Genomic DNA, 27,236 nt, shown 5'->3' on the forward strand with positions numbered 1-27,236 from the left:
GGACTCTTATCTGGGAGAACCAGGTTTGATTCCCTACTCCTCCACTTGCAGCTGCTGTAATAGCCTTCAGTCAGTCATAGCTCTTGCAAAGCTGTCCTTGAAAGGGCAGCTTCTGGGAGACCTCTCTCAGCCCCACCCACCTCACAGGGTGTCTGTTGTGGGGGAAAGAGATAAAGGAGATTGTAAACTGCTCTGAGACTCTGATTCAGAGAGAAGGGCGGGGTATAAATCTGTGATCTTCTTCTTCTTCAAGAGGATCTACCCAGCCACTGTCAAAACTTAATCTCTCCTTTAACCAAAACGGGGTGGAGAAGATAGTTGGTCAACACGGTGAACTTTTAAAATCCTCTTGCAAATCAAGCCAAATGCTTTTTTCCGCTTTTTGTGCTATTATTTACAACTGGATTTAAACAACCACTCCTTGAATGACCCCCAGGGGAGAAGTGCTCCGATAAGAAAGCTTGACGGCTTCAACGTTCCTTGACAGATTTAGAGGACCCTCCTCTTCACGATTTAATTCGTGTAGGTCGTGAAATTTTACTGCCGCATCAGAATGAACTTCGGCTGCACTGATCCATGCTAATCTCTCCCTCTTTTTTTTGCAAACATATTAAAAATGCTAAATATGCCGCACAGAATGGAATTCCTAAATGAAAAGTCTCCAGATTCCTCTTTGCTCCCACCTGATTGCAAAATCCTTCTCACCCTTTGCAGTAGTCCGCTGTTTATTGTTTTGAGAGAAAACTTTGCAAGAGGCAACAGATAAAGAAAGGGGGAGAATGGATGGTCTCAAATCAGACCACACCATAAATCTGCTCTCTGTTCTAAAATCATAGAATCATAGAGTTGGAAGGGACCTCCAGGGTCATCTAGTCCAACCCCCTGCACAATACAGGAAACTCACAAATACGTCCCCCTAAATTCACAGGATCTTCGTTGCTGTCAGATGGCCATCTAGCCTGTGTTTCAAAACCTCCAAGGAAGGAGAGCCCACCACTTCCAGAGGAAGCCTGTTCCACTGAGGAATCGCTCTAACAGTCAGGAAGTTAGAGATCTGTTCTTCCTAATGTTGAACCGGAAACTCTTTTTGGGTCCTATTTTGGGGGGCCACAGAAAACAATTCCACACCATCCTCTATACGACATCCCTTCAAGTACTTGAAGATGGTGATCACATCCCCTCTCAGCCACCTCCTCTCCAGACTAAACATACCCAGAATGTCTCATGGATTAGACAAAAATCGGGTATTATTGACTGACTGGCTTCAGTTATACTCTGCTTTTCCCCCTATGAGGACCCAAAGGGGCTTGCATCATTCTCTCCTCAATTCTCTCCTTATAACAACAACCCTGTGAGGTAGGCCAAGCGGAGAGCGTGCGACTGGTCCAAAGCCACCCCGCTCCATGGTATAGTGGGGATTTGAACCTGAGTTTCTCAGACCCTAATCTACGTGGTGGTTGCTATGCAGAGAAAGGCAATGGCACATCTCTGCTCATCTCTTGCCTTGGTGTGGTGGTCAAGTGCGCGGACTCTTATCTGGAAGAACCGGGTTTGTTTCCCCACCCCTCCACTTGCAGCTGCTGGAATGGCCTTGGGTCAGCTGTAGCTCTGGCAGAGGTTGTCCTTGAAAGGGCAGCTGCTGTGAGAGCCCTCTCAGCCCCACCCACCTCACAGGGTGTCTGTTGTGGGGGAGGAAGGGAAAGGAGACTGTGATTGCTGTGAGACTCTGCGATTCAGAGTATAGGGCGGGCTATAAATCTTCATCTTCTCCTTGAAAGCCCCTTGGGGGACTGCTGTAAGCGGTTGAGACTGGACAGCGCTTCATTCTCGCTAGCCATCACAAAAAACAAGCATGGGACTCTGGCTGCTGTGTGCTTATTCCTGGTTTTCTTCCAGCACGGGACATTGGCTGTGGTGTCAGAGTGGGATGTGAGCAATGCGGTGATATCACAGCACGTCTGTTGCTGAAGAGGCACAACTTCTCACATCTTAAGATCTAGTCCAGGAGTGGCTAAACTGCAACTCAGGAGCCACATGTGGTTCTTTCACACACACATCATGCGGCTTTTGAAGCCCCCACTGCTCTGTCAGCTGGCTTGGAGAAGGCATTTAAAGTTGCTTTCTTTCCACTTCTCCCTCCTCCCCCCATTCATTTGCCTGCCTTCCTCCCTCCCTTCCTGCCTTGCAGCTCTCAAAGAACTGACGTTCGTGTCTTGTGGCTCTCAAACATCTGACGTTTATTCTGTGTGGCTCTTACGTTAAGCAAGTCTGGCCACCCCTGAGCTAGTCTCACCCATTGTGCAGTGCCGGACTGCCAGTTTCATTTTTGAACAGTAACATTTGCAGCCACTAGAGGTCACTCTGCATCATCAAATACTCTAAACTGGGCCAAAGATATCGACAAGTTTCCATTTGAGAACCCAGCTGGGAAATGTTTTCTTCAAGCAAATCAGCCTTTTGTTCCAGCTCTGAGATTAAATAAATAAGTATCTCAAAATCCATGTACGTCTGTCACAAAGGCAGAAAAATGGAGACTCCCACTAACAAGGCAGGAATCTCTGTGTACTTGTGAAGAAGATATTGGATTTATATCCCACCCTCCACTTTGAAGAGTCTCAGAGCGGCTCACAATCTCCTTTCCCTTCCTCCCCCACAACAGACACCCTGTGAGGTAGATGAAGATATTGGATTTATATCCCGCCCTCCACTCCAAAGAGTCTCAGAGGGGCTCGCAATCTCCTTTCCCTTCCTCCCCCACAACAGACACCCTGTGAGGTAGATGAAGATATTGGATTTATATCCCGCCCTCCACTCCGAAGAGTCTCAGAGTGGCTCACAATCTCCTTTCCCTTCCTCTCCCACAACAGACACCCTGTGAGGTAGATGAAGATATTGGATTTATATCCTGCCCTCCACTCCGAAGAGTCTCAGAGCAGCTCACAATCTCCTTTACCTTCCTCTCCCACAACAGACACCCTGTGAGGTGGGTGGGGCTGAGAGGGCTCTCACAGCAGCTGCTTCAGCCTCGCTTGCCCAGGGCTCTCCTTTCTTACATCGGGTTGCTTTTGGCTGGGGGGGGTCATATGCTAATGAGTTCTGCCACCTATTTTTCTACAAAACGACCCCTGTGTGGAGCTGATAGAATCCTGGAGGGGACATTTAGGGCCAGGGAAGGGAAGGAAATGCCACAGTTGGTTTCACCCCCTCCCCTTCACAAGCAGGCAAATCTTTGCTGGTTCCTCCACTTGCATGTTTTTCTTCACCGTTTTGGCGAAGGGGAAGAAAGTGAGGTGATAAGATTTTAGATCTCTCTGTATATTTATATTCTCTGGACTGGTGAGGGAAGTCCAATTCTACAGCAACAGACGCAAATATATGTGGAAACATCTGGGACCCAGCTGAGCTGTACAGCTGTGCTCCATCCAACGCACAGGGCTGAGTTTCATGAACGTTGTGAGAAGTGAAGCAATAAATAATCCATCCTAGGCCTATTGTGGAAATTTCTGATACAATAATTCTCCCTTATTCTGCCTCCACTAAGCTACTGGTCTTTCCCTTCTATACAACCTCAGATCCTTTTATAGTGAGGGTGGAATTAGTCAAGAAGGAGAAGGAGAAGGAGAAGGAGAAGAAGAAGAAGAAGGAGAAGGAGAAGAAGAAGAAGAAGAAGAAGAAGAAGAAGAAGAAGAAGAAGAAGAAGAAGAAGAAGAAGAAGAAGAAGAAGAAGAAGAAGAAGAAGAAGAAGAAGAAGAAGAAGAAGAAGAAGAAGAAGAAGATATTAAATTTATATCCCACCCTATACTCTAAACCTCAGTCTCAGAGCGATCACAATCTCCTTTACCTTCCTTCCCCACAACAGACACCTTGTGAAGTAAGTGGGGCTGAGAGAGCTCTTACAACAGCTGCCCTTTCAAGGACAATTCCTACCAGAGCTATGGCTGATCCAAGGCCATTTCAGCAGCTGCAAGTGGAGGAGTGTTAGTCCGTAGGAACAGAATAAAATAGGAGTCCAGTGGGGTCTTAAAGCAAGACTACTACAATGTATTCCAGCACAATCTTTTGTCAGTCAGGGCTCACTTCATCAGATGCACTGGAGTGTAAATCTACCAGGCTTATATATGTTGCAAAGAGAAGCCAGTTGAAAATAAGATCAAATATGAAGTGTAGCTGGTTCACTAAGAATGCAAGTGAGACACTCCAAACTGTTCTCAGATAAGTAAAATGTCAAATCTAGTGGCAGATCGAATAAGACATACAACAGGAAGCTACAGAGGTGTTTGCTGAAGTCACTTACATCTGTAAAGAGTGTGACATTCTCAATATTAGCACCTGTAGTGAGTTCGGAATCCAAGGTTCTTATTAAGCCCTAATGATGTCTTGAATTTGCTAATGAATTTGAATTTCACACTTGATTCCCCCTTTTAACACTTACCTGTAACACTTTTAGCAACGACCTTGAGGAATGTCCCCCGCACATCCCGAATCTTAGAGTACCGCAAGCTCTGAGGATCGTTCCCATCGTGAGTTTGGAATCCCAGCTTCATATTAAGCCCTAGAGATATATTGTCTTGAACAGGGCTTTTTTTTGTAGATAAAGCTCAGCAAGAACTTATTTGCATATTAGGCCAAACCCCCTGATGTCACCCATTGTTTCATATAGGGCTTTTTTTTTTTTTGTAGAAAAAGCCCAACAGGAATTTTTCATATTGGGCCACACCCCCTGATGCCCAGCCAGCCAGGGCTGCATTCCTGTGCATTCCTGCTAAAAAAAAATAAGAAACCCTGACCTTGAATTTGCTAACAACTTCTAATTCCTAGTCAGGAATAGGTGAGCCGCCATACATGCGCAAGTGTAGCATCTAGCATTGCCTCTACCTTCAGAAGTGTGGAAGCATCAGGCAAGGATCCAGCTACTCACATTGCCTTGGTGTTTTAATTTGAAACTCGATTTTCTCCCTGACCTGCTAGGTTTCTGCACACAGGGATATATTTATGAGAGGGAGTCTTCACACAGACCATTCTTGTTTCCAATCCAAAATAATGACACCAAGCGCTATTATGCGGAAAGCACCAAAAATAAATTTGACTTTGCGATGAGACGGTTTTGCGGGTGAAATGCTCCACCTAGTGGTATAATGCATACCACTCAACTTCACCCAGACAGAGCAAGGAACGCGCTTACTTCTTGAACACAAAAGAGCTTACTTCCTAGTAGACATGCGTAGGATTGGGCTGTAAACAGCTTGCATGGAACTGGAAAGTATGTTTAAATGAGTTCTTTTACACTGAAATCCCAGCATTCACTTGCCATTATTTTACACTTTTTTCAAAGCGGGGGAAATTGAAAGGTAGATCTACACAGATCCTCACGGATCCTGCAGCGTTGTTTTTAACAGAACTCCCCCGAATCCGTATCAAATCATATCAAAGCCAGAACTACAGAATGAACCATCAAAAAAACACAGATCGAATGCTTCGTGGTGCAAAGACATAGATTAGAGATAGAGAGCTTCACGAATCCATATGATTTCCACAATGCAACAAAATAAAAGCATCATCACATTTCATGTCTCAGTCTACAGGTAGTGGCGCAGAGTGGTCAAGCTGCAGTACTGCAGTCGGAGCCCTCTGCTCACGACCTGAGTTCGACTCCAGCGGAAGCTGGGTTCAGGTAGCCAGCTCGAGGTTCACTTAGCCTTCCATCCTTCCGAGGTCGGCCAAATGAGTCCGCAGCTTGCTGGGGGGGAAGTGTAGAAGACTTGGGAAGGCAATGGCAAACCACCCCGTAAAAAGCCTGCTGTGAAAACGTTGTGAAAGCAACTCCACCCCAGAGTCGGAAACAACTGGTGCTTGCACAGGGGACTACCTTGACCTTTTTTAATACCACAAAATCTCTTGAATTGGACTTGGCAGTCCTACACCCCAGAGCTGGCAATCATAGCAACAGAGCTACAAGACAGGGTTGCCACAAATCCTTCAGTCTGCAATACAGGCAGGCCAGAGCACTGCAAGAATTTGGCGCCTCCTTTTTCTTCCCCTCCCCATGAAAGCCAAAAACGCTCCTCCGGAGTCTTCTCTGCACCAATGCCTAGAGCACCATAGACACGCCACCCTCCTAGAGCGGCAGCTCCGCAGCCAGGGGGTTGGCCTTCCGGGTCCCCAGGAAGCGGCTGCTCTAGGACGCCTCGCCTCTATGGGCAGAGGAGCACGACACTTTCGCGACACTTCCCTCTCTCGAGCCGGAAGTGGGTCTTGGGGAGGGAGGGCAGCCGGCCGGCGCAGGCCGAGCCCCGGAGAGGGCCGAGGATGAAGCTGAGCACGCAGGCCTACTGCAAGATGGTGCTCCACGGAGCCAAGTACCCGCACTGCGCCGTCAACGGGCTCCTGGTAGCAGAGAAGCAGCAGCAGCAGCAGCACCGGGGTGGCAGCCGGGAGCCCCCTGCCCTCTTCGTGGACTGCGTCCCCCTCTTCCATGGCACCCTCGCCCTGGCACCCATGCTCGAGGTGGCCCTCACCCTGGTGAGTAGGGTTGCCAAGTCCGGTTCAAGAAATATCTGGGGACTTTGGGGGTGGAGCCAGGAGACATTGGGGGTGGAGCCAGGAGCAAGGCTGTGACAAGCAGGACTGAACTCCAAAGGGATGGAGTTCCGGCCATCACATTTAAAGGGACGGCGCACCTTCTAAATGCCTTCCCTCCGTTGGAAATAAGAAAGGATAGGGGCGCCTTCTTTGGGGACTCATAGAATTGGACTCCCTGGTCCAATCCTTTTGAAACTTGGGGGTTGTTTTGAGGAGACGCACTGAACGGTATGCTGCAATTTTGGTGCATCTACCTCCAAAAACAGCCCCCCCCCAGAGCCCCAGGTACCCTCAGATCAATTCTCTAGTATTCCTTATAGGAATCAGTCTCCATAGGGAATAATAAGTACCCCGCAGACATTTCCCTCCCCTCTCCCTGCTTTCTGATGACCTTGAAGCGAAGGAGGGCCTCCAAACTGGGGGATCCCCTGCCCCCACCTGGGGATTGGCAACCCTAAAAATACTTGGAGGCTTTGGGAGTGTATCTGGGAGAGGGAAGGGGAGGGGGCCTCAGCAGGGTACAATGCCATAAAAGTCCACCCTTCCAAGCAGCCATTTTCTCCAGGGGAGCTGAGCTCTGCCAGCTGGAGATCAGTCGTAAAAGTGGAAGATCTCCCACCCCTACCTGGAGGCTGGCAACCTTACTGCCAACTGTACAAGTCAATGATTCTGAAAGTCGACCACCCAGATGGTGGAGGATAAGTGCTGGTAAAAAAAAAACCCTGGTGGTGAATGAGAGCCGAAGAGAAAGGCGTAAATCATAGGGTTGCCAGGTCTGGACTGGAAGATACCTGGAGACTTTTGGGCTGCAGCTGAGAGAGGGTGGGATTTGGGGAGGAGAGGGGCTTCAGTAGGGTGCAATTCAGTAGAGCCCACCCTTCCATGCAGCCATTTTCTCCAGGGGAGGTTTCTGCCAGCCGGAGATCAGCTGAAAAAGAGGGAGATCTCCAGCTCCCACCTGGGAGCTGGTAACCCTAGGCAGGGTACCGGATAGAGGGGACCTGTGACTGCCCTCCCAGCCCCCAGTGTTGGAAACAGAATCTAAGCCTCCACCTGTGGGCAGAATCTGGGCTTTTGAGTGCTGAGCAGTGTTCTCTCTAAGCTGAGTTAGCATGAGCTAGCTTAGCTCACAGAATTTTAGCCTCCAGCTCACTCGTTTTTGTCTTCGCTCAGGAACCCCCAGAGCACACTGATTGATGCAGCAGCTCACAACTTTAATGCCAGCAGCACACAAAGTAGAATTTTGGCTCACAAGACTCTGCAGCTTAGAGGGAGTGTTGGTGCTGAGTGGAGCCTCCCTGTGTAGAGGCAGTCTACCTCAGGAGGCTAGGGACCAAGAGGAGCGCGGGGGGGGGGGGGGGGTGGAGCAATTCTTGGCTGTGGAAAGGCTGTGGCTTCTCAGGTTAGGGCAAGTAAGGGGGTGGACATAAGAGAGGTTTGTAAAATGAAGCATACAGAAGAGAGAGAGAGAGAACTTTTTTTCTCCCCCTCTCAGTGTTAGAACTCAGGGCAGCCAATGAAGCTGATGGGAACAGATTCAAATAAAAGGCAATGCTTTTCAGTTTATTTGTTAATTTGCATCCTTTGTGCACACACACACACGGCCGGGCTACCCTCAGGGCTGGAATTCTAGCACGACCTCCTTTGCATATTAGGCCACACGCCCCTGAAGTAGCCAATCCTCCAAGAGCTTACAAGGCTCTTTTTTGTAAGCTCTTGGAGGATTGGCTACATCAGGGGGGGTGTAGCCTAATATGCAAAGGAGCTCTTGCTAGAATTCCACCCCTGGCTGCCATACTTCTTCGTTCCATGAGTATTTTAATTAGCAAAGGCCGGTCTGGTGTAGTGGCTAAGAGGGTCCGAATAGCATCTGGAAGGCCCAAGTTTGAATTCCCATTTGCGTCAGGCAAGCTTGCTGTCAAATTCTCAACCTAACCTGCCTTGCAAGGTTGTTGTGAGGATAAAATGCAGGAGAGCATAATGTTGGGTCCTTGTTGGGAAAAGGGGAGGGTATTAATTAAAAAGAAGATATTGGATTTATATCCCATCCTATACTCTGAATCTCAGAGCCTCAGTGCGGTCTCAATCTCCTTTACCTTCCCTCCCGCCCCACAACAGACACCCTGTGAGGTGGATGGGGCTGAGAGAACTCTCACAGTAGCTGCCCTTTCAAGGACAACTCCTGAGAGAGCTGTTGCTGACCCAAGGCCATTCCAGCAGCTGCAAGTGGAGAAGTGGGGAATCAAACCCGGTTCTCCCAGATAAGGATCCGCGCACTTAACCACTACACCAGACTGGCTCTCAAGTAAAAAAGTTGTGAAAATCACTGCTATAGTCATTGCCGCGATCATAGATGGCTTTATTTATATACATAGGCAGTGAGCCCCAGAATACCAGTGCCTGGAGGTAACATCAGGGGGCGCTGCACCCTGTTTCTTGACGCTTTGGTTAGCTGCTGTATGATCCTTCAGTGATGCAACCAGTATTCCTTCTAAGCTGAGTTAGTGTGAGCTAGCTCACAGTTTTTTAGCCTCCAGCTCACATATTTTTGCGTTAGAACCGCTAGAGCGGTTCCTCAGTGGAACAGGCTTCCTCGGGAGGTGGTGGGCTCTCCTTCCTTGGAGGTTTCGAAACAGAGGCTAGATGGCCATCTGACAGCAATGAGGATCCTGTGAATTTAGGGGGAGGGGTTTGTGAGTTTCTTGCGTTGTGCAGGGGGTTGGACTAGATGGCCGTGGAGGTCCCTTCCAACTCTAAGATTCTGTTAGGAAGAACTTCCTGACCATTAGAGCAATTCCTCAGTGGAACAGGCTTCCTCGGGAGATGGTGGGCTCTCCTTTCTTGAAGGTTTCGAAACAGACACTAGATGGCCCTCTGACAGCAATGAGGATCCTGTGAATTTAGGGGGAGGCGTTTGTGAGTTTCTTGCATTGTGCAGGGGGTTGGACTAGATGGCCCTGGAGGTCCCTTCCAACTCTAGGATTCTATGATACTGGAGTAGATGCCCACTGATGGAGGCAGGAATTATCTTTCTGCATTTGCTTATTGGATGGCTCAGCCCGTTGGTTGCATTCCCTTACACTGTGCGGTCCACTCTTGAGTCTCAGTAGAAATAAATATGAAATGCTCAGTGGTAGTATTAGTAGCAATAAAAATTGCACTTCCGATCAGAGGTTGCCAATATTGAAACGCAAGGCTGTGATACCTGCTGTGTATGTTAGTTATAGAACTATGCAAGAGTGCAGTATCACTCCAAATTTGTGGCGGGGGGGGGGAGCTTTCATGAGTCACAGGAGCTCCCCTGCCACAGATTTTGTTCGTCCTTAAGGCACTACCGGACTCTTGATCTTGAATACTGCTACAGGCAGACTAACACGGCTACTCATCCCTAAGGCAATTTTAGGTAGGAGACAGCAGGGGTTGTACCATTACAGTTTGGCTCCATTACGATGATTGCACTGAAGAGGAGATTTTGACATGAGCAGACAATCATGTCAGAGGTAGCTGAAAAACAGCAGATGTCAAAATCCCTTCAGTGATGCAGCCGGTGTTTCCTCTAAGCTGAGTCGGTGTGAGCTGTCTCACAGGGTTTTTTAGCCTCCGGCTCACACATTTTTGTCTCCGCTGAGGAAAAATGGCCCCAGAGCAAACTCATTGATGCAGCAGCTCACAACTTAAATGCCAGAAGCTCACCAAAAGCAGAATTTTTGCTCACAAGACTCCGCAGCTTAGGGGGATCCCTGGATGCAACTGCTGTTTTCTGGGATAGCGCTTTGGTTCTTGCCTGTCACGCTTACGGCCCTTTCTGCTGCAATCGGAGATCCAGTTTGGTGTAGCGGTTAAGTGCGCAGACTCTTCTCTGGGAGAACCGGGTTTGATTCCCCACTCCTCCACTTGCAGCTGCTGGAATGGCCTTGGGTCAGCCACAGCTTTTCCAAAGATTGTCCTTGAAAGGGTGGCTGAAAGAGCCAGTTTGGTGTAGTGGTTAAGTTTGCAGACTCTTATCTGGGAAAACCGAGTTTGATTCCCCACTCCTCCACTTGCAGCTGCTGGAATGGCCTTGAGTCAGCCACAGCTTTTCCAAAGATTGTCCTTGCAAGGGTGGCTGAAAGAGCCAGTTCGGTGTAGTGGTTAAGTGTGCAGACTCTTCTCTGGGAGAACCAGGTTTGATCCCCCATTCCTCCACTTGCAGCTGCTGGAATGGCCTTGGGTCAGCCATAGCTCTGGCAGAGGTTGTCCTTGAAAGGGTGGTTGAAAGAGCCAGTTTGGTGTAGTGGTTAAGAACCGGGTTTGATTCCGCACTCCTCCACTTGCAGCTGCTGGAATGGCCTTGGGTCAGCCATAGCTCTTGCAGAGGTTGTCCTTGAAAGGGTGGTTGAAAAAGCCAGTTTGGCGTAGTGGTTAAGTGTGCGGACTCTTATCTGGGAAAACCAGGTTTGATCCCCCATTCCTCCACTTGCAGCTGCTGGAATGGCCTTGGGTCAGCCACAGCTCTTGCAAAGGTTGTCCTTGAAAGGGTGGCTGAAAGAGCCAGTTTGGTGTAGTGGTTAAGCGTGCAGACTCTTATCTGGGAGAACCGGGTTTGATTCCCCACTCCTCTTGCAGCTGCTGGAATGGCCTTGGGTCAGCCATAGCTCTTGCAGAGGTTGTCCTTGAAAGGGCAGCTGCTGTGAGAGCCTTCTCCAGCCCCACCCACCTCACAGGGTGTCTGTTGTGGGGAAGGAAGGGAAAGGAGATTGTGAGCCGCTCTGAGACTCTTCGGAGTGGAGGGCAGGATATAAATCCAGTATCTTCATCTACCTCACAGGGTGTCTGTTGTGGGGAAGGAAGGGAAAGGGGATTGTGAGTTGCTCTGAGACTCTTCGGAGTGGAGGGCGGGATGTAAATCCAATATCTTCATCTACCTCACAGGGGGTCTGTTGTGGGGGAGGAAGGGAAAGGAGATTGTGAGCCGCTCTGAGACTCTTCGGAGTGGAGGGCGGGATATAAATCCAATATCTTCTTCTTCTTAACTGCTCGGACATCGCAGGATGTGGCGTGGATTCCTGCGAGGAACTGAGAAGAGAGTGTTTAATCTGGAAGGCAGTCCTCGGCGTTGGTCCCAACAAACTGGGTAACTTCATTTGATGCTGCAAAGTTGAGTTCGCTATGAAGCGGTGGCGATAGCTCTTACTTGCTGGAGGAACCGACGATGTGGCAGCCCTGACTTTTTGCAAGCAGGGAGTCTTTCTTAGGGTTGCCAAGTCCAATTCAAGAAATGTCTGGGGACTTTGGGGGTGGAGCCAGGAGACATGGGGGTAGAGCCAGGAGAAAGGTTGTGACAAGCAGAATCGAACGCCAAAGGGAGCTCCAGCCAACACTTTTAAAGGAACCGTACACCTTTTAAATGTCTTCTCTCTATTGGAAATAATGAAGGATAGGGGCACCTTCTTTTGGGACTCATAGAATAGGACCCTGTGGTCCAATCTTTTTGAAATTTGGAGGATCTTTGGAGGAGAGACATTGGATGCTATACTGCAAATCTGGGCCTCTATCTCAAAAAACACCCCCTCCAAGAGCCCCAGATACCCACAGATCAATTCTCCATTATTCCCTATGGAATCGGTCTCCATAGGGAATAATGAGTGCCCAGCAGACATTTCCCTCCCCTTTCTGATTACCCTGAAGCGGGGGGGGGGAGGCCCTCCAAACTGGGGGATCCCCTGCCCCCACCTGGGGATTGGCAATCCTAGCTCTTTGTGCAGTTAGTCCCCGGTTCTTCTAGCTCGGGTGGCCAAACTTGCTTACCGTAAGAGCCGCACAAAATAAACGTCAGATGTTTGAGAGCCGCAAGACATGAACATCAGAGGATCAGATGCAGGAAGGAAGGCAGGTAGGTAGGTAGATGAGGGAGGAGAGGTGCAAAGAAAGCAACTTTAACTTTGTGCATTTTTTTCCAAGCTGCTGGCTGGCTTGGAGAAGTGATTTAAAGTGAGAAATGCCTTTTCCAAGATGGGGCAGGGGGGGCTTCAAGAGCCACACAATAGGTGTGAAAGAGCCACAGATAGCTCCCGAGCCACAGTTTGGCCACCCCTGTTCTAGCTGAAGGAACTGAAATAAAGGCTTCATCGTGCAATGCCTGAAGTTGCGTAAGTAGGCTGAGCAAACTAATCAAGAAGAAACCATATTCATCCATTCTAAAATGCTGAGCTTGGGTCAATTAGAAAATTGAATGCCGGTTTCGCTCGCTCCATCCGGACGGCTTTCTAATCGGAAGACGTGGCAGCTCTCAGAGACCTAATCACAGAGAGTGCAAACATCTTGGAAGGACAAAGCGTTTGTCTGTGCTTAGGCAATGGCTTTTTTATTGAGCCGCCTCATGTCCGTCGTGTCATTTATTTGCCGATTGATAGGCCAGGAAATGAAATGTGTATTCACCTTGGAGGCCGGCGGTCCCGGTTGTTTGTTCAGCCCAAACCCACAAAGTACAGCATCGGGCCCAGCTGCAGAGGGACTCGAAGACTGTCGGTGGGCAAAGGCAACACTGAAAGGAAGCGAAGAAGGGCCATGGCTCAGTGGCAGAGCATCTGCTTGGCATGCAGAAGGTCCCAGGTTCCATCCCCGGCATCTTCAGTTGAAAGGACCAGGCAGGAGGTGATGGGAAAGACCTCTGCCTAAGACCCTGGAGAGCCATGGAGAAGGGCCATGGCTCAGTGGCAGAGCATCTGCTTGGCATGCAGAAGGTCCCAGGTTCCATCCCCGGCATCTCCGGTTGAAAGGACCGGGCAGGAGGTGATGGGAAAGACCTCTGCCTAAGACCCTGGAGAGCCATGGAGAGGGGCCATGGCTCAATGGTAGAGCCTCTGCTTGGCATGCAGAAGGTCCCAGGTTCAATCCCCGGCATCTCCAGTTGAAAGGGCCAGGCAGGAGGTGATGGGAAAGACCTCTGCTTGAGACCCTAGAGAGCCATGGAGAAGGGCCAAAGCTCAGTGGTAGAGCCTCTGCTTGGCATGCAGAAGGTCCCAGGTTCAATCCCCGGCATCTCCAGTTGAAAGGACCAGGCAGGAGGTGATGGGAAAGACCTCTGCCTGAGACCCTGGAGAGCCATGGAGAAGGGCCATGGCTCAGTGACAGAGCATCTGCTTGGCATGCAGAAGGTCCCAGGTTCAATCCCTGCCATCTCCAGTTAAAAGGACCAGGCAGGATGTGATGGGAAAGACCTCTGCCTGAGACCCTGGAGAGCCATGGAGAAGGGCCATGGCTCAGTGACAGTGCATCTGCTTGGCATGCAGAAGGTCCCAGGTTCAATTCCCAGCAGCGTCTCCAATTAAAAGGACTGGGCAGGAGGTGATGGGAACGACATCAGCCCAAGACCCCAGAGAACCACTGCCAGACTGAGTAGACAAGACTGACTTTGATGGACCGAGGAGGTCTGATTCAGTACAAGGGAAACGTCGACTGAGGGGGGACATGATAGAGGTTTACAAGATTATGCATGGGGTATAGAAGGCAGAGGAAAAAACCCTTTTCTCCCTTTCTCACAATACGAGAACTCATGGGCACTCAATGAAATTGCTGAGCAGTTGGGTTAGAATGGATAAAAGGAAGTCCTTCTTCACCCAAGAGGTGATTAACACATGCAATTTACTGCCGCACGAGGTGGCGGCGGCTGCAAACATAGCCAGCTTCAAGAGGGGATCAGATCAACATATAGAGCAGAGGTCCATCAGTGGCTATTAGCCACAGAGTATTGATGGAACTCTCTGGGGCAAGAGATGCTCTGTATTCTTGGTGCTGGGGGGAGGGGAACAGTGGGAGGGCTTCTAGTGTCCTGGCCCCACTGATGGACCTCCTGATGGTGCCTGGGTTTTTTGACCACTATGTGACACAGAGTGTTGGACTGGATGGGCCACTGGCCTGATCCAACATGGCTTCTCTTCTGTTCTTCTGTGACACAGAGTGTTGGACTGGATGGGCCACTGGCCTGATCCAACATGGCTTCTCTTATGTTCTTATGTCTGAGGCAGTGATGCTCTGTATTCTTGGTGCTGGGGGGAGGGGAACAGTGGGAGGGCTTCTAGTGTCCTGGCCCCACTGATGGACCTCCTGATGGCACCTGGGTTTTCTGACCACTATGTGACACAGAGTGTTGGACTGGATGGGCCACTGGCCTGATTCAACATGGCTTCTCTTATGTTCGTTTATGTCAGATCCAGCCCACATAACAAATGAGTTTGACACCTCTGAGCTAGCAGCATTGTAGTGTGTGTGTTTTGTAGATTGTCAGTCTAGGAACTCAAGTATGTAGATTGTAGATGCTGCAGCTGAAGCTCAGATACTTTGGCCACCCAATGAGAAGGGAGCACTCACTGGAGAAGGCTCTGATGCTGGGAAAGACAGAAGGCAAAAGAAGAAGGAGACGGCAAAAGAGGAGATGGCCGGACAGCGTTACTGATGTAACAAACATGAATCTGAGCAGACTTCGGAGGCTGGTGGAAGACAGGAGGGTGATTGACACAGCCTAGTCATGTGGGGGTGGAATCCTCCTCAGGACACTCCTTATTGCAGCGCAGATTTCTAAAAATGTATTGCTGCAGCACAATGCAAAGCTGCCTATTTGGGGAGAGTGGAGGCCTGTTCAGGTGATCTGTGTGCACATTACTTCCTGCGTTGTGCAGGGAGTTGGACTAGATGACCCCGGAGGTCCCTTCCAATTCTATGATTCTACGATTAGGGATCTTTGTTGCTGTTGTTCAGTCGCACAATCGAGTCCGACTCTTTGCGACCCCATGGACAAAGTCACGCCAGGCCCTCCTGTCTTCCACCTTCCTCCGAAGTCTGCTCAAATTCGTGTTAATGACATCAGGAACGCTGTCCAGCCATCTCATCTTTTGCCGTCCCCTTCTTCTTTTGCCTTCTGTCTTTCCCAGCATCAGGGTCTTCTCCAGGGAGTGCTCCCTTCTCTTTTGGTGGCCAAAGTGTTTGCGCTTCATCTTCAGCATCTGACCTTCCAGGGAACAGTCTGGGTTGATTTCCCTTAGGACTGACTGATTGGATCTTCTTGCAGTCCAAGGGACTCTAGTTGTGTTGTTGTTCAGTTGCACAGTTGTGTCCAACTCTTTGCAACCTCATGGACCAAGTCACGCCAGGCCCTCCATCCTCCGAAGTCTGCTCAAATTCGCTGTCCAGCCATCTCATCTTTTGCCGCCCCCTTCTTCTTTTGCCTTCTGTCTTTCCCAGCATCAGGGTCTTCTCCAGGGAGTGCTCCCTTCTCATTCGGTGGCCAAAAATTTGAGCTTCAGCTTCAGCATCTGACCTTCCAGGGAACAGTCTGGGTTGATTTCCCTTAGGACTGACTGATTGGATCTTCTTGCAGTCCAAGGGACTCTAGTTGTGTTGTTGTTCAGTTGCACAGTTGTGTCCAACTCTTTGCAACCTCATGGACCAAGTCACGCCAGGCCCTCCATCCTCCGAAGTCTGCTCAAATTCGCTGTCCAGCCATCTCATCTTTTGCCGCCCCCTTCTTCTTTTGCCTTCTGTCTTTCCCAGCATCAGGGTCTTCTCCAGGGAGTGCTCCCTTCTCATTCGGTGGCCAAAAATTTGAGCTTCAGCTTCAGCATCTGACCTTCCAGGAAACAGTCAGGGTTGATTTCCCTTAGGACTGACTGATTGGATCTTCTTGCAGTCCTCTATGTTGTTCTTCTAAAAACTCTATAAATTTTCACAGTAGTTCATTTGCTTACAGGTTAAACTTTTTTTACTGAGTGTTGGGAATTTCTCAGACGTATCGTGCAGCACTTAAAGATAATAAAACTGTTGTTATTGCCACCCGTTGACAAAACTAGAACAGAGAAACTGTCCTTTTCCTCCCCTCTGTCTTCTGGTTGAGTGGGAGCTAAGCTTGCTGTAGAGTCGAAGAGGGGGGAAAAATCCAGACAAGCTTCTTAATGTTTACTGTGAACAAGAACGTTTTATCCCAGCATTTGGTTTTTAGTTACAAGTTTTCAACGGGCTGGCAATTTAAATGGCATCTTTAAGCCCTGGAAATGAGGGTTATGATTGCGAAGGCAGTTGGCTCTAAGTACAACAATGCCACAGAATGACAATTTAATGAAACACATAAATCCATGTCATTCCTTCGGAAGAGATTATTTGTGTAGCTTTGTTCTGCTTTTAGACAGTTTAATTTGGGGCTATAATTATTCCGGCTAACCACGAGACGGATGTGTTTTGCAGGAAACCTAGAGTTCGGTATCAGAAACATTTTGGAATCCACTTTAATTCTTTCAGGGAGGGGGAGACAGGACAGCGACTAATACAATTGCCTCGGGTTTTTCAACCGCCCTCCCCGAAGCACTGGATTATCTTAATCCGATACTCTTATTGCGAGGAGCAAACATGGGTAGATTTAAAACTGCTATGGAGCGGGGCCAAAAGCTTGAGGCGAGATAAAAGGCATCGTTTTAAATCAATCGTGCCTCCTAACGCCCAACGTGCATTTGCTCCTTTAATTCACACGGGGTATTTTTGTAATGCTTTGCGGCAGATTAAACGATACGTTAGGATAAAAATCATGTGAGTTTTGCTGCAGCTGTCCTTGCTAATCAAGGTAACCAGTGCAGGGAAAGAAGCAACCAGACATCCGTCTTCACACTGTCTTCAGCTGGACATCTTGAGAGAGGGGTGCTCCTTCACCCTGCAGCTTTTAGCCCCCTGCTGGCTTTTGCTGTCGGCCGCTTCGAATGAGGCTAGTGGGCCAGTCTTCTTCTTCCTTCCCCATCTCTCGAATCTGCAGCCCAGCCCAGTCACTCCCACCCCTCCACTCCAAGCCGCTGAAACAGCTGGGGGATTCTGCAAGATCCCGTTGATCTCACTCTGTCTGCTTTCCCTAGTCATACCAATTCCCATCCCAGATTTGACCTTCCACCCTGTGTGGAATGAAGAAGGAGAAGATTTATACCCCGCCCTTCTCTCTGAATCAGAGACTCAGAGCGGCTTACAATCTCCTGTATCTTCTGCCCCCTCAACAGACACCCTGTGAGATGGGTGGGGCTGAGAGAGCTCTCCCAGAAGCTGCCCTTTCAAGGACAGCTCTGTAAGAGCTAAGGCTGACCCTGTGAGATGGGTGGGGTTGAAAGGGCTCTCCCAGAAGCTGCCCTTTCAAGGACAACTCCTATGAGAGCAATGGCTGACTCAAGGCCATTCCAGCAGCTGTAAGTGGAGGAGTGGGGAATCAAACCCGGTTCTTCCAGATAAGAGCCCCCACACTTAACCACTACACCAAAAATGCAGCATCCTCCCTCTTTCCATCAAACACTCCTCTATAGCTTCCCCTTGTCTTGATCTCCCCTGCTTTTCTGGGGGCTCACCTGCTTGGCGTAGTGGTGTGGTGCACGGACACTTATCTGGGAGAACCAGGTTTGATTCCCCACTTCCCCACTTGCAGCTGCTGGAATGGGTCAGCCATAGCTCTTACAGAGCTGTCCTTGAAAGGCCGGCTTCTGGGAGAGCTCTCTCAGCTCCACCCACCTCACAGGGTGTCTGTTGTGGGGGAGGGAAATAAAGGAGATTGTGAGCCGCTCTGAGACTCTTCGGAGTAGAGAGCGGGATATAAATCCAATATCTTCATCTACCTCACAGGGTGTCTGTTGTGGGGGAGGAAGGGAAAGGAGATAGTAGGCCGCTCTGAGCCTCTGTCCTTGAAAGGGCAGCTTCTGGGAGAGCCCTCTCTTGCCCCACCCGCCTCACAGGGTGTCTGTTGTGGGGGAGGAAGGGAAAGGAGATAGTAGGCCGCTCTGAGCCTCTGTCCTTGAAAGGGCAGCTTCTGGGAGAGCTCTCTCAGCCGCACCCACCTCACAGGGTGTCTGTTGTGGGGGAGGAAGGGAAAGGAGATTGTGAGCCACTCTGAGACTCTGAGACAATTTCTTCTTCTTCTTCTTCTTCTTCTTCTTCTTCTTCTTCTTCTTCTTCTTCTTCTTCTTCTTCTTCTTCTTCTTCTTCTTCTTCTTCTTCTTCTTCTTCTTCTTCTTCTTCTTCTTCTTCTTCTTCTTCTTCCTGCATCTGTGTTGATCACAATGTGGCCATCTTGAGCCACAAGGAGGAAGGGCGAGAGAAGACTCTGCAAGATAGATAGTGCAATGAAAATAAGGCAGTGTTAGTTAATTCAGTAACACTGATAAGGGTCCTTTGCAGTTCTTCTCAGATACTTCATTCACCCCCAGAACAGTCGCCTGTGAGGAAGGTCCACATGTCCATTTTACCAAAGGGCAATAACACCTAACAACAATCTAGAACTCTAGGGCATCCGATGAAGCTGATGGGCAATAGGTTCAGGATGGACAAAAGGAAAGACTTCTTTATGCAGAGAATAGTTAAAATGAAGAATTCGCTGCCAGGGGCTATAGGGCAGCCACGGTGACTCAAGGGAACCTCACGTTCAGATGCAGTCAATCTCTGAATCCCATTTCCAGGAGGTAACATCAGAGCCTCTGTGCCCTGCTGCTGGACCTGTTGCTGGCCACTGTGTGAGACGGGGGGCTGGACTAAATGGACCTCTGGTCTGATCCAGCAGGGCTCTTCTGATGTTCTTATGAAGGCCTCAGCCTCTCTGCCCTGTTGTTGGCCTCCAGAGGAACTGGCTGGCCACTGTGTGAGACAGGGAAGGACTAAATGGACCCGCACTGGTCTGATCCAGCAGGGCTCTTCTGATCTTATCAGGGGAAGACCTCAGCCTCTATGCCTTGTTGTTGGCCTTCAGAGGAACTGGCTAGCCACGGTGTGAGATGGGATGCTGGATTAGATGGACCCTCACTGGTCTGATCTAACAGGGTTCTTCTGATGTCCTTCTCAAGGGAAGACCTCAGCCTCTATGCCTTGTTGTTGGCCTTCAGAGGAACTGGTTGGCCCCTGTGTGAGACAGGAGGCTGGACCAGATGGACCCTCACTGGTCTGATCCAGCAGGGCTCTTCTGATGTTCTTCTCAGGGGAAGGCCTCGGCCTCTGTGCTCTGTTGTTGACCCTCCAGAGGAACTGGTTGGCCGCTGTGTGAGACAAGAGGCTGGACTAAATGGACCCTCCCTGGTCTGATCCAGCAGGGCTGTTCTCTGCAGGGTCAAACTGTGAGTCCATTGCAGAAAGATGCCTGAACCCCGATTTCCTGTGTTTACCACATTGCCTTTTGAACAGTAAAATATCCAGAGGCTGCTTTCCCACACCCTGGCAGTCCAGCGGGCACAGATTGGAGCCACAATATCCAGGAGCCCCACAATCGTTTTTCTGTAGCAGACTCAGTTTATGGCCTCGACTTAGCGACAGTTGTCTCATTTCTCATATCCTGTAAGACGGGAGCGGTGATGAACCGCTTCATAGGGAGGTCGATAATGATGAACCAGACAGAAACGGTAAAGAGCTGGTGCAAATTAAAAAGCCCCGTGTAAATGATTAACAAAAACAGCGGCAGAGTGTTTCACCTGCGGGGTGCAGCGGTCATCAGATAGAAATTTTAATATACGAAGCTATCCGTCACAGATTTTTCTCTCCTTTTTGCCACGAGAGCTTTCATTATTTGTTAGCGGTCATCGAAGGGAGAGGGATTCATCCCAGGCAAACCGATCGCCATTGTGGTTGTCTGAACCCAGCTATCTACATGCAGTTGTGCAGTTAGAACCAGTGCTAGGGTGTAGTGGGTAAGTGCGTGAACTCTTATCTGGGAGGTTTGATTCCCCCCCCTCCTCCGCTTGCAGCTGCTGGCATAGCCTTGGAATGGCCTCATCCATAGCTCTCGCAGAGCTGTCCTTGAAAGGGCAGCTTCCGGGAGAGCTCTCTCAGCCCCACCCACCTCACAGGGTGTCTGTTGTGGGGGAGGAAGGGAAAGGAGATTGTGAGTTTCAGAGTGAAGGACGGGCTATAAATCCAAGAGCTTCGTCTTCTTCATTTCTGATGCTCATCGTTGTTTCCGATGTCCTCTTCTTTCCAGATCGATTCATGGTGCAAGGAGAACAGCTATGTGATAGCTGGATACTATCAAGCCAACGAACGTCTGAAGGATGCCAGGTGCGTTGCCGCTAACGTCCTGCCTTTGGACCCCACCTCGCAATAGGACCAAAATGTTGCAAGCCAGCCCCCACACACCTTTGTATCCTCTAGTAATTTGTATTTGTGGTGTTTCTATTATCATAAGCTGGTTTAGGAGCCAAGGTTTGGCTGAAAAGTGGGACAAACATGCAGTATGCTGTAAGCCATGTACTGGCAAGGGAGAGTCTAATAATAAGAGGCTACTTGGAGGATGCGGCTCTGGTATCCCCGGCTGCCATTCCACCCTTTGGGCCCCAGGGCAAAAATACCCACACTGCTTTGTACTGAATCAGACCTTTGGTCAGTATTGAGCAAAGTCAGTATTGTCTACTCAGGCTGGCAACGATTGTCCGCAGTCTCAGGCAGAGGTCTTTCCCATCTGCCTGGAAGGTCCCCAGTATCTCCAACGAAAAAGACCAGATAGGGGGTGATATAAAAGCAGGGGTGTCAAATCTGCAGCCCGAGGACTGAATCAGGGCTCCTATCAGGCCCACAAGGAACTCAGTGTCATCTGCTTCCTTTACTTTCTCTCACGCTTCCTTCCGCATCACGGCTTGCTTTGCTAGGCTTGCTCAATCGCACAGGAGCTACAGAGCAAAGCCTCTGTTTTCTCCATTGGCTGACCAGCACATGAAGCAACTTACGTTGCCAGTTTGGTATAGTGGTGAAGTGCGTGGACTCTTATCTGGGAGAACTGGATTTTGATTCCCCGCTCCTCCACTTGCAGCTGCTGGAATGGCCTTGGGTCAGCCATAGCTATTGCAGGAGTTGTCCTTGAAAGGGTAGCTGCTGTGAGAGCCCTCTCAGTCCCACCCACCTCACAGGGTGTCTGTTGCGGGGGAGGAAGATAAAGGCGATTGTGAGCCGCTCTGAGACTCTGAGTGGAGGGCGGAATATAAATCCAATGTCATCCTCTTCTTCTTATGTACAAAAGCTCACAATGTCCAGCCATTTCATGTTTTCCCTTGGATCTTAGGCTCAAAGCATTGACTATGAGATTTCCGTAATGACTGACAATAAATCAAAAGTAGGTTTGCAACTTGCAGACACACAGCTGAACAACACCTGAACAGCATACTCAAGATTGCTACAGTACAGACATTGTCTCCAGATTTGGATGCAATAATTCAGATCAAGAAGTATCAGTTATCAGAAACTGTTACATGAAATTTATATCTTTGGTACCTGGCATTACATTCTATGACACGTGGCCTTGCCCGACAAGGTCTCATTTAAATCAGATCCGGCCCTCATAACAAATTAGTTCAACACCCCTGATATAAAGGACCTTCACCTGAGACCCACTTCCAGTGTGAGTAGACAATACTTCGATGGGCCGAGGGTGTGATTCAGCAGAAGGCAGCTTCGAGTTCAGAACACGCTCACTATCTCATTGATGTCTTTGTCTTGTTTGCACGCTGCTCTGTGACCACGTCTGCATTTCACCTTTTTTCTTTTTTTCTTTTTTTGTCTCTTCATGCTGAGTGTCACAAAATACAGTAAAACCCGTGCAATTAACTTGCCCTTCCTTTGCAGTCCAAACCAGGTTGCCGAAAAGGTGGCATCCAGGATAGCGGAGCATTTCAGTGACACGGCACTTATAATGGTATCTGCTTTCATTACTGTTTTCTTAATGTTCGGTTTGTAGCCAGGAAGGCGTCGGTTTCTTGGAGCGTTTCTGAATGATAACTTGACCCGGCTCTTTGGTGGGCCTGTCGGACAGCCCCGACTGGCTAACGCAAAGGGAGCTCGACGCCCTAAAACAGTTGCTTTCGAGCCGTTTCCCTTGAGAACTTCTCAGGGGTTACTCAATGCACAGACTGTCGGGCACCCTAGGCAAGGCTAGGGTCCCCCCCCCCTGCACTGGTGCCCTTCCTTGCACTGGTAATCTCACCGAGTCACATGGAGGGCTGCCCAATTCTGCGCCCCCCAGAAGGCCAGCGCCCTAGGTAATCACCTAGTATCTTAGGCGGCATTGTCAATACATAGGCAAGGAACTTGGGGCCAATCTCCTTGACAAACAGCTTGCCCGCCTGTTCTACCCTTCCCCTGCAGTGCACAGCCATAAGGATGCTCGGTTATGTTTTAGATTTCGCATTCGGTCCGTGCACGGCAGCGGTGAAGGCCGACAGGTCTGACCTGTGCTAGCTGAGCGCGCAGCCCAATAACATGTCCCTTTGCAACGTCCTGGGGTGCGTTCCAGCGTTCCCTTCTGCTAAGCAAAGAATCTGAGGGTGCGGCTTGAAGGAAGGAAGGGGTCTTCTGCATGTGGGAGGGGTCTCCTTCCTGCGGGCCGATGCTTCCTCCAGCATCAGATTCCTCACTGAGTGGGGAAGGAAACTTTGGGCCCAGCTTGCTGGATCTCTGTTGATTACCCAACATGGGTGAGGCGAGGGTTCTGGGAGCCCTTCTTTGGAGAGCCCAGGCCAGCCAGATCTCAGAAGCAGAGCAGGTCCAACCCCGGGTAGAACTTGGATGGGAGACCACCAAGGAAGTGCAGGGTAGCTACGCAGAGGCAGGCGAGGGCAGAGCACCTCTGTCGGCCTCTTGCCTTGAGAACTCCACCGGCCGCCATAAGATGCACACGCAGGCCTCAGGTTCAGCAGGAGCTCACGAGAGTGCAGCTCCTGGACCTTTCTGAGGGTTCCCCCTCCTCCTCCCCACCTACCTACCTTGTCCATTGAATAGGAGGTGCAGCTGCATAACAATCCCTGGATTAGGAGAGCGGGCAGCCAGCCAGCCACCAGGGGCTTTGCCGCACCCCCAGCAGCCCTCATTAACCCCTGGAGAAGCCCGTGCCACCCTTTCTCCACTTCTGATGTGATTTTGGATGACGGGTGGCTTGCTGGCCTTTTGACTGGGTGGGGGGGCAACCAAGGAGAGCCCCAGGGGAGTGAGGCCTGCTTGGGCTGACAGGATCTCTAGCCAGCCCAATCAGGCCTCGCTCACCCGGGGCTCTCCTTTCTTGCATCGGGTTGCTTTTGGCTGGGGGGGGGTGGCATATGCTAATGAGTTATGCTAATGTGCTCCGCCACCTATTTTTCTACAAAACGACCCCTGTTCACATGATTTGTATGTGTGGGTCATGTGACTATCCCAGCATATTTCCAGGCAAGGGCTCCTTCAGAATCACAGTCCACAGAGACCCAGGCCAAGCACCTGCATGTAAGCTCTCGGTAAAGGAACTGCCGTGTTGAAAACAGTGCTGCCCGTTTGGACTCCTCCGTTCAGAAGTCAAGAAACCCTGTCCTCTGTTTCTGTCCTGTGTCAGGTGGATAATACGAAATTCACCATGGAGTGCCTAGAGCCTGCCGTTCACGTGTACGAGCATCACGAAAACAAATGGCGATGCAAAGACCCCCACTTGTGAGTATTCTTGGCACACCCCTTTGTGTCTGCACACAGCCAAGCGCATCTTGTTGTCGTGCGAGGTCTGCTTTGGATGGTGTACTATCTTTTTACCAAGGAGCTATGGAAACAGCAGCCCGTATGCAGTCCCATTAAGAAAACCTGAGTGCCCATATGCCAGGGATGGCCAAACTTGCTTAACATAAGAGCCATGTAGAATCATAGAGTTGGAAGGGACCTCCAGGGTCATCTAGTCCAACCCCCTGCACAATGCAGGAAACTCACAAACACCTCCCCCTAAATTCACAGAATCCACATTGCTGTCAGATGGCCATCTAGCCTGTTTCAAAACCTCCAAGGAAGGAGAGCCCACCACCTCCCGAGGAAGCCTGTTCCACTGAGGAACCGCTCTAACGGTCAGGAAGTTCTTCCTAATGTTGAGCCGGAAATTCTTTTGATTTAATATCAACCCACTGGTTCTGGTCCTACCTTCCGGGGCCACAGAAAACAATTCCACACCATCCTCTCTAGGACAGCCCTTCAAGTCAAGATGGTGATCATATCACCTCTCAGCCGCCTCCTCTCCAGGCTAAACATCCCCAGCTCCTTCAACCTTTCCTCATAGGACTTGGTCTCCAGACCCCTCACCATCTTTGTCGCCCTCCTCTGGACCTTTTCCAATTTGTCTATATCCTTCTTAAAATGTGGTGCCCAAAACTGAACACAGTACTCCAGATGAGGTCTTACCAGAGCAGAGTAAAGTGATACCATCACATCACGTGATCTGGACACTACACTTCTGTTGATAGAGCCCAAAATTGCATTTGCCTTTTTAGCCACTGCATCACACTGTTGACTCATGTTCAGCGTATGATCCACTAAGACCCCTAGATCCTTTTCGCACATACTACTGCTAAGACAAGTCTCCCCCATTCTATAACCACGCATTGGATTTTTCCTACTTAAATGCAGAACTTTACATTTATCCCTGTTAAAATTCATGTTATTGGTTTTAGCCCAGTTTTCCAGCCTGTCAAGATCATCCTGTATCCTGTTTCTGTCGTCTTCTGTGTTTGCAACCCCTCCCAATTTAGTATCATCTGCAAATTTAATGAGCATTCCCTCTATTCCTTCATCCAAATCATTGATACAATAAGCATCAGATGTTTGAGAGCCGCAAGACGAGGGAGGGAGGGAGGAAGGAAGGAAGGAAAATAGATTGGGGGGGGGAGGAAGAAAGCAACATTAACTTTAAATGCTTTCTCCAAGCCACTGGCTGGCTTGGTTTGGAGAAGTGGTTTGAAGAAAGAAATGCCTTCTCTGGTGGGGGCTTCAAGAGCCACACAATATGTGTGAAAGAACCATATGTGGCTCCCAAGCCACTGTTTGCCCACCCCTGCCATAAGTTTTCTTAAAAAGGGGCAGGGATTTTTAGCTTATATCGCCCTTTCCGCTGCAGGTTGTTCCTGAAGGTTGTTCCTAAAGGCCCGGTGACACCCCAGAGGCAAAATGTCAGGGGTCTATCTGGACTGCAGCGGGAGGGACTATTTGGCAAAACTTCCCTCCCCTGCTTAAGAAAAATTAAGACCCAGCGTGGTTCAATGGACAGAGAAGTGGTCTGGGGACCCGGAGCAAAGCAGGTTTGAACGCCTGCTTTTCACATGAAAACTTGCTGGGCCTGTCACAGGCTCTTGGCCAACCTCACAGGGTTGTTGTTCTGAGAATGGAGGGGAGGAGAGCAATGCACTAAGTTGCTTTGAGTCCCGCTTGGGGAGAAAAGCGGGATATAACTGAAATTGACGTGTGCCAGAAAAGGCAGGCATGGTTGACTTGCACCCACTGCAGTGGTAATTCCCAGGATTCCTCATGGTAAGCAGGCCTGGAATTCAGCAGGAGGTCACAGGAGCGCAGCTTCTGAACCTTTCTGAAGGTTCCCCCTCCTCCTCCCCATCTACCTTGTCCATTGAAAAGTAGGTGCAGCTGCATAACAATCCCTGGATTCAGACAGCGGGCAGCCAGCCAGCCACCAGGGGCTTTGCCACACCCCCAACAGCCCTCATTAACCCCTGGAGAAGCGCATTCCACCCTTCCTCCACTTCTTATCTGGTTTTAGGTGGCTTGCTGGCTTTTTAACGGCGGAGGGCAGCCAAGGAGAGCCAGTTTGGTGTAGTGGTTAAGTGCGTGGATTCTTATCTGGGAGAACCGGGTTTAATTCCCCACTCCTCCACTTGCACCTGCTGGCATGGCCTTGGGTCAGCCAGAACTCTGGCAGAGGTTGTCCTTGAAAGGGCAGCTGCTGTGAGAGCCCTCTCCAGCCCCACCCACCTCACAGGGTGTCTGTTGTAGGGGAGGAAGGTAAAGGAGATTGTGAGCCTCTCTGAGACTCTTCGGAGTGGAAGACGGGATATAAATCCAATGTCATCTTCTTCTTCAAGGAGAGCCCCAGGGGAGCGAAGCCTGCTTGGGCTGGCTGGATCTCTAGCCAACCCAAGCAGGCCTTGCTCACCCGGGGGCTCTCCTTTCTCGCATTGAGCTGCTTTTGGCTGCGAGGGGGGGCGGCACATGCTAATGAGTTATGCTAATGAGCTCCACCACCTGTTTTTCTACAAAACGACCCCTGATGGTAAGCAACATCACTCAAAGTCTTTTAAAATCCTCTTTAAATTTATAGTGCAGCTGAGCCTCTGCCCGCCACCGTGGCTCTGCACAACGCTTCAAAGATCCACCCGCCCACCCCCGTTCTGACTGAAGCAGCCTTGAAAATCGATTCCTCTTGAGCTGTTAATGCCTTTATTTTTTTTCCCCCTTGCTTCCTAGGGATTACTGTGAAGACTGGTCAGAAGCCCAGAGGATCTCCGCCTCGCTTTTGGACAGCAGGTCCTACGAAACGCTAGTGGATTTTGATAATCACTTGGACGACATCCGGAACGATTGGACAAACCCCGAGATTAACAAAGCCGTCCTGCACCTCTGTTAGGTTTCCACTGACTTGACTTAACCGGCATTTCCACTCCACTGAAGGGAGGGGAGGGAGGTATTTGTGAATTTAAATAGAGTACTTACAGGTTCCTTCGTGTGGAAAGCCCACAGGCTAGACACGCCGCTTGGGAAAGGAGGGTCACAGCGCGGCCAGGCCTTTTTAATGGGTCTCCTCGGGATGTCAGCCGTAGATCGCAGCCTCTGCTACGGACTCCACCCCTCCTTGCCATAAACATTTCGCTGTAACTCTCCAACCAGGAACCAGATCCGCTTGTCCA

General features: G+C 49.9%; 1 protein-coding gene across 1 annotated transcript; it reads left to right on the top strand.

Moving 5' to 3' along the window:
• Positions 1-6,241: 6,241 nt before the first annotated feature.
• On the top strand, positions 6,242-27,000 carry EMC8 (ER membrane protein complex subunit 8). Its single transcript, XM_060254300.1, has 5 exons — positions 6,242-6,519; positions 20,534-20,610; positions 22,168-22,237; positions 23,903-23,997; positions 26,797-27,000. The coding sequence occupies exons 1-5, from the start codon at positions 6,307-6,309 to the stop codon at positions 26,954-26,956; spliced, it is 615 nt and encodes a 204-aa protein (XP_060110283.1). The 5' UTR covers positions 6,242-6,306; the 3' UTR covers positions 26,957-27,000.
• The last annotated feature ends 236 nt before the right edge of the window (positions 27,001-27,236 follow it).

This window comes from Heteronotia binoei, chromosome 14 (genome assembly GCF_032191835.1).
Source record: "Heteronotia binoei isolate CCM8104 ecotype False Entrance Well chromosome 14, APGP_CSIRO_Hbin_v1, whole genome shotgun sequence".
Classification (NCBI taxonomy): domain Eukaryota; kingdom Metazoa; phylum Chordata; class Lepidosauria; order Squamata; family Gekkonidae; genus Heteronotia; species Heteronotia binoei.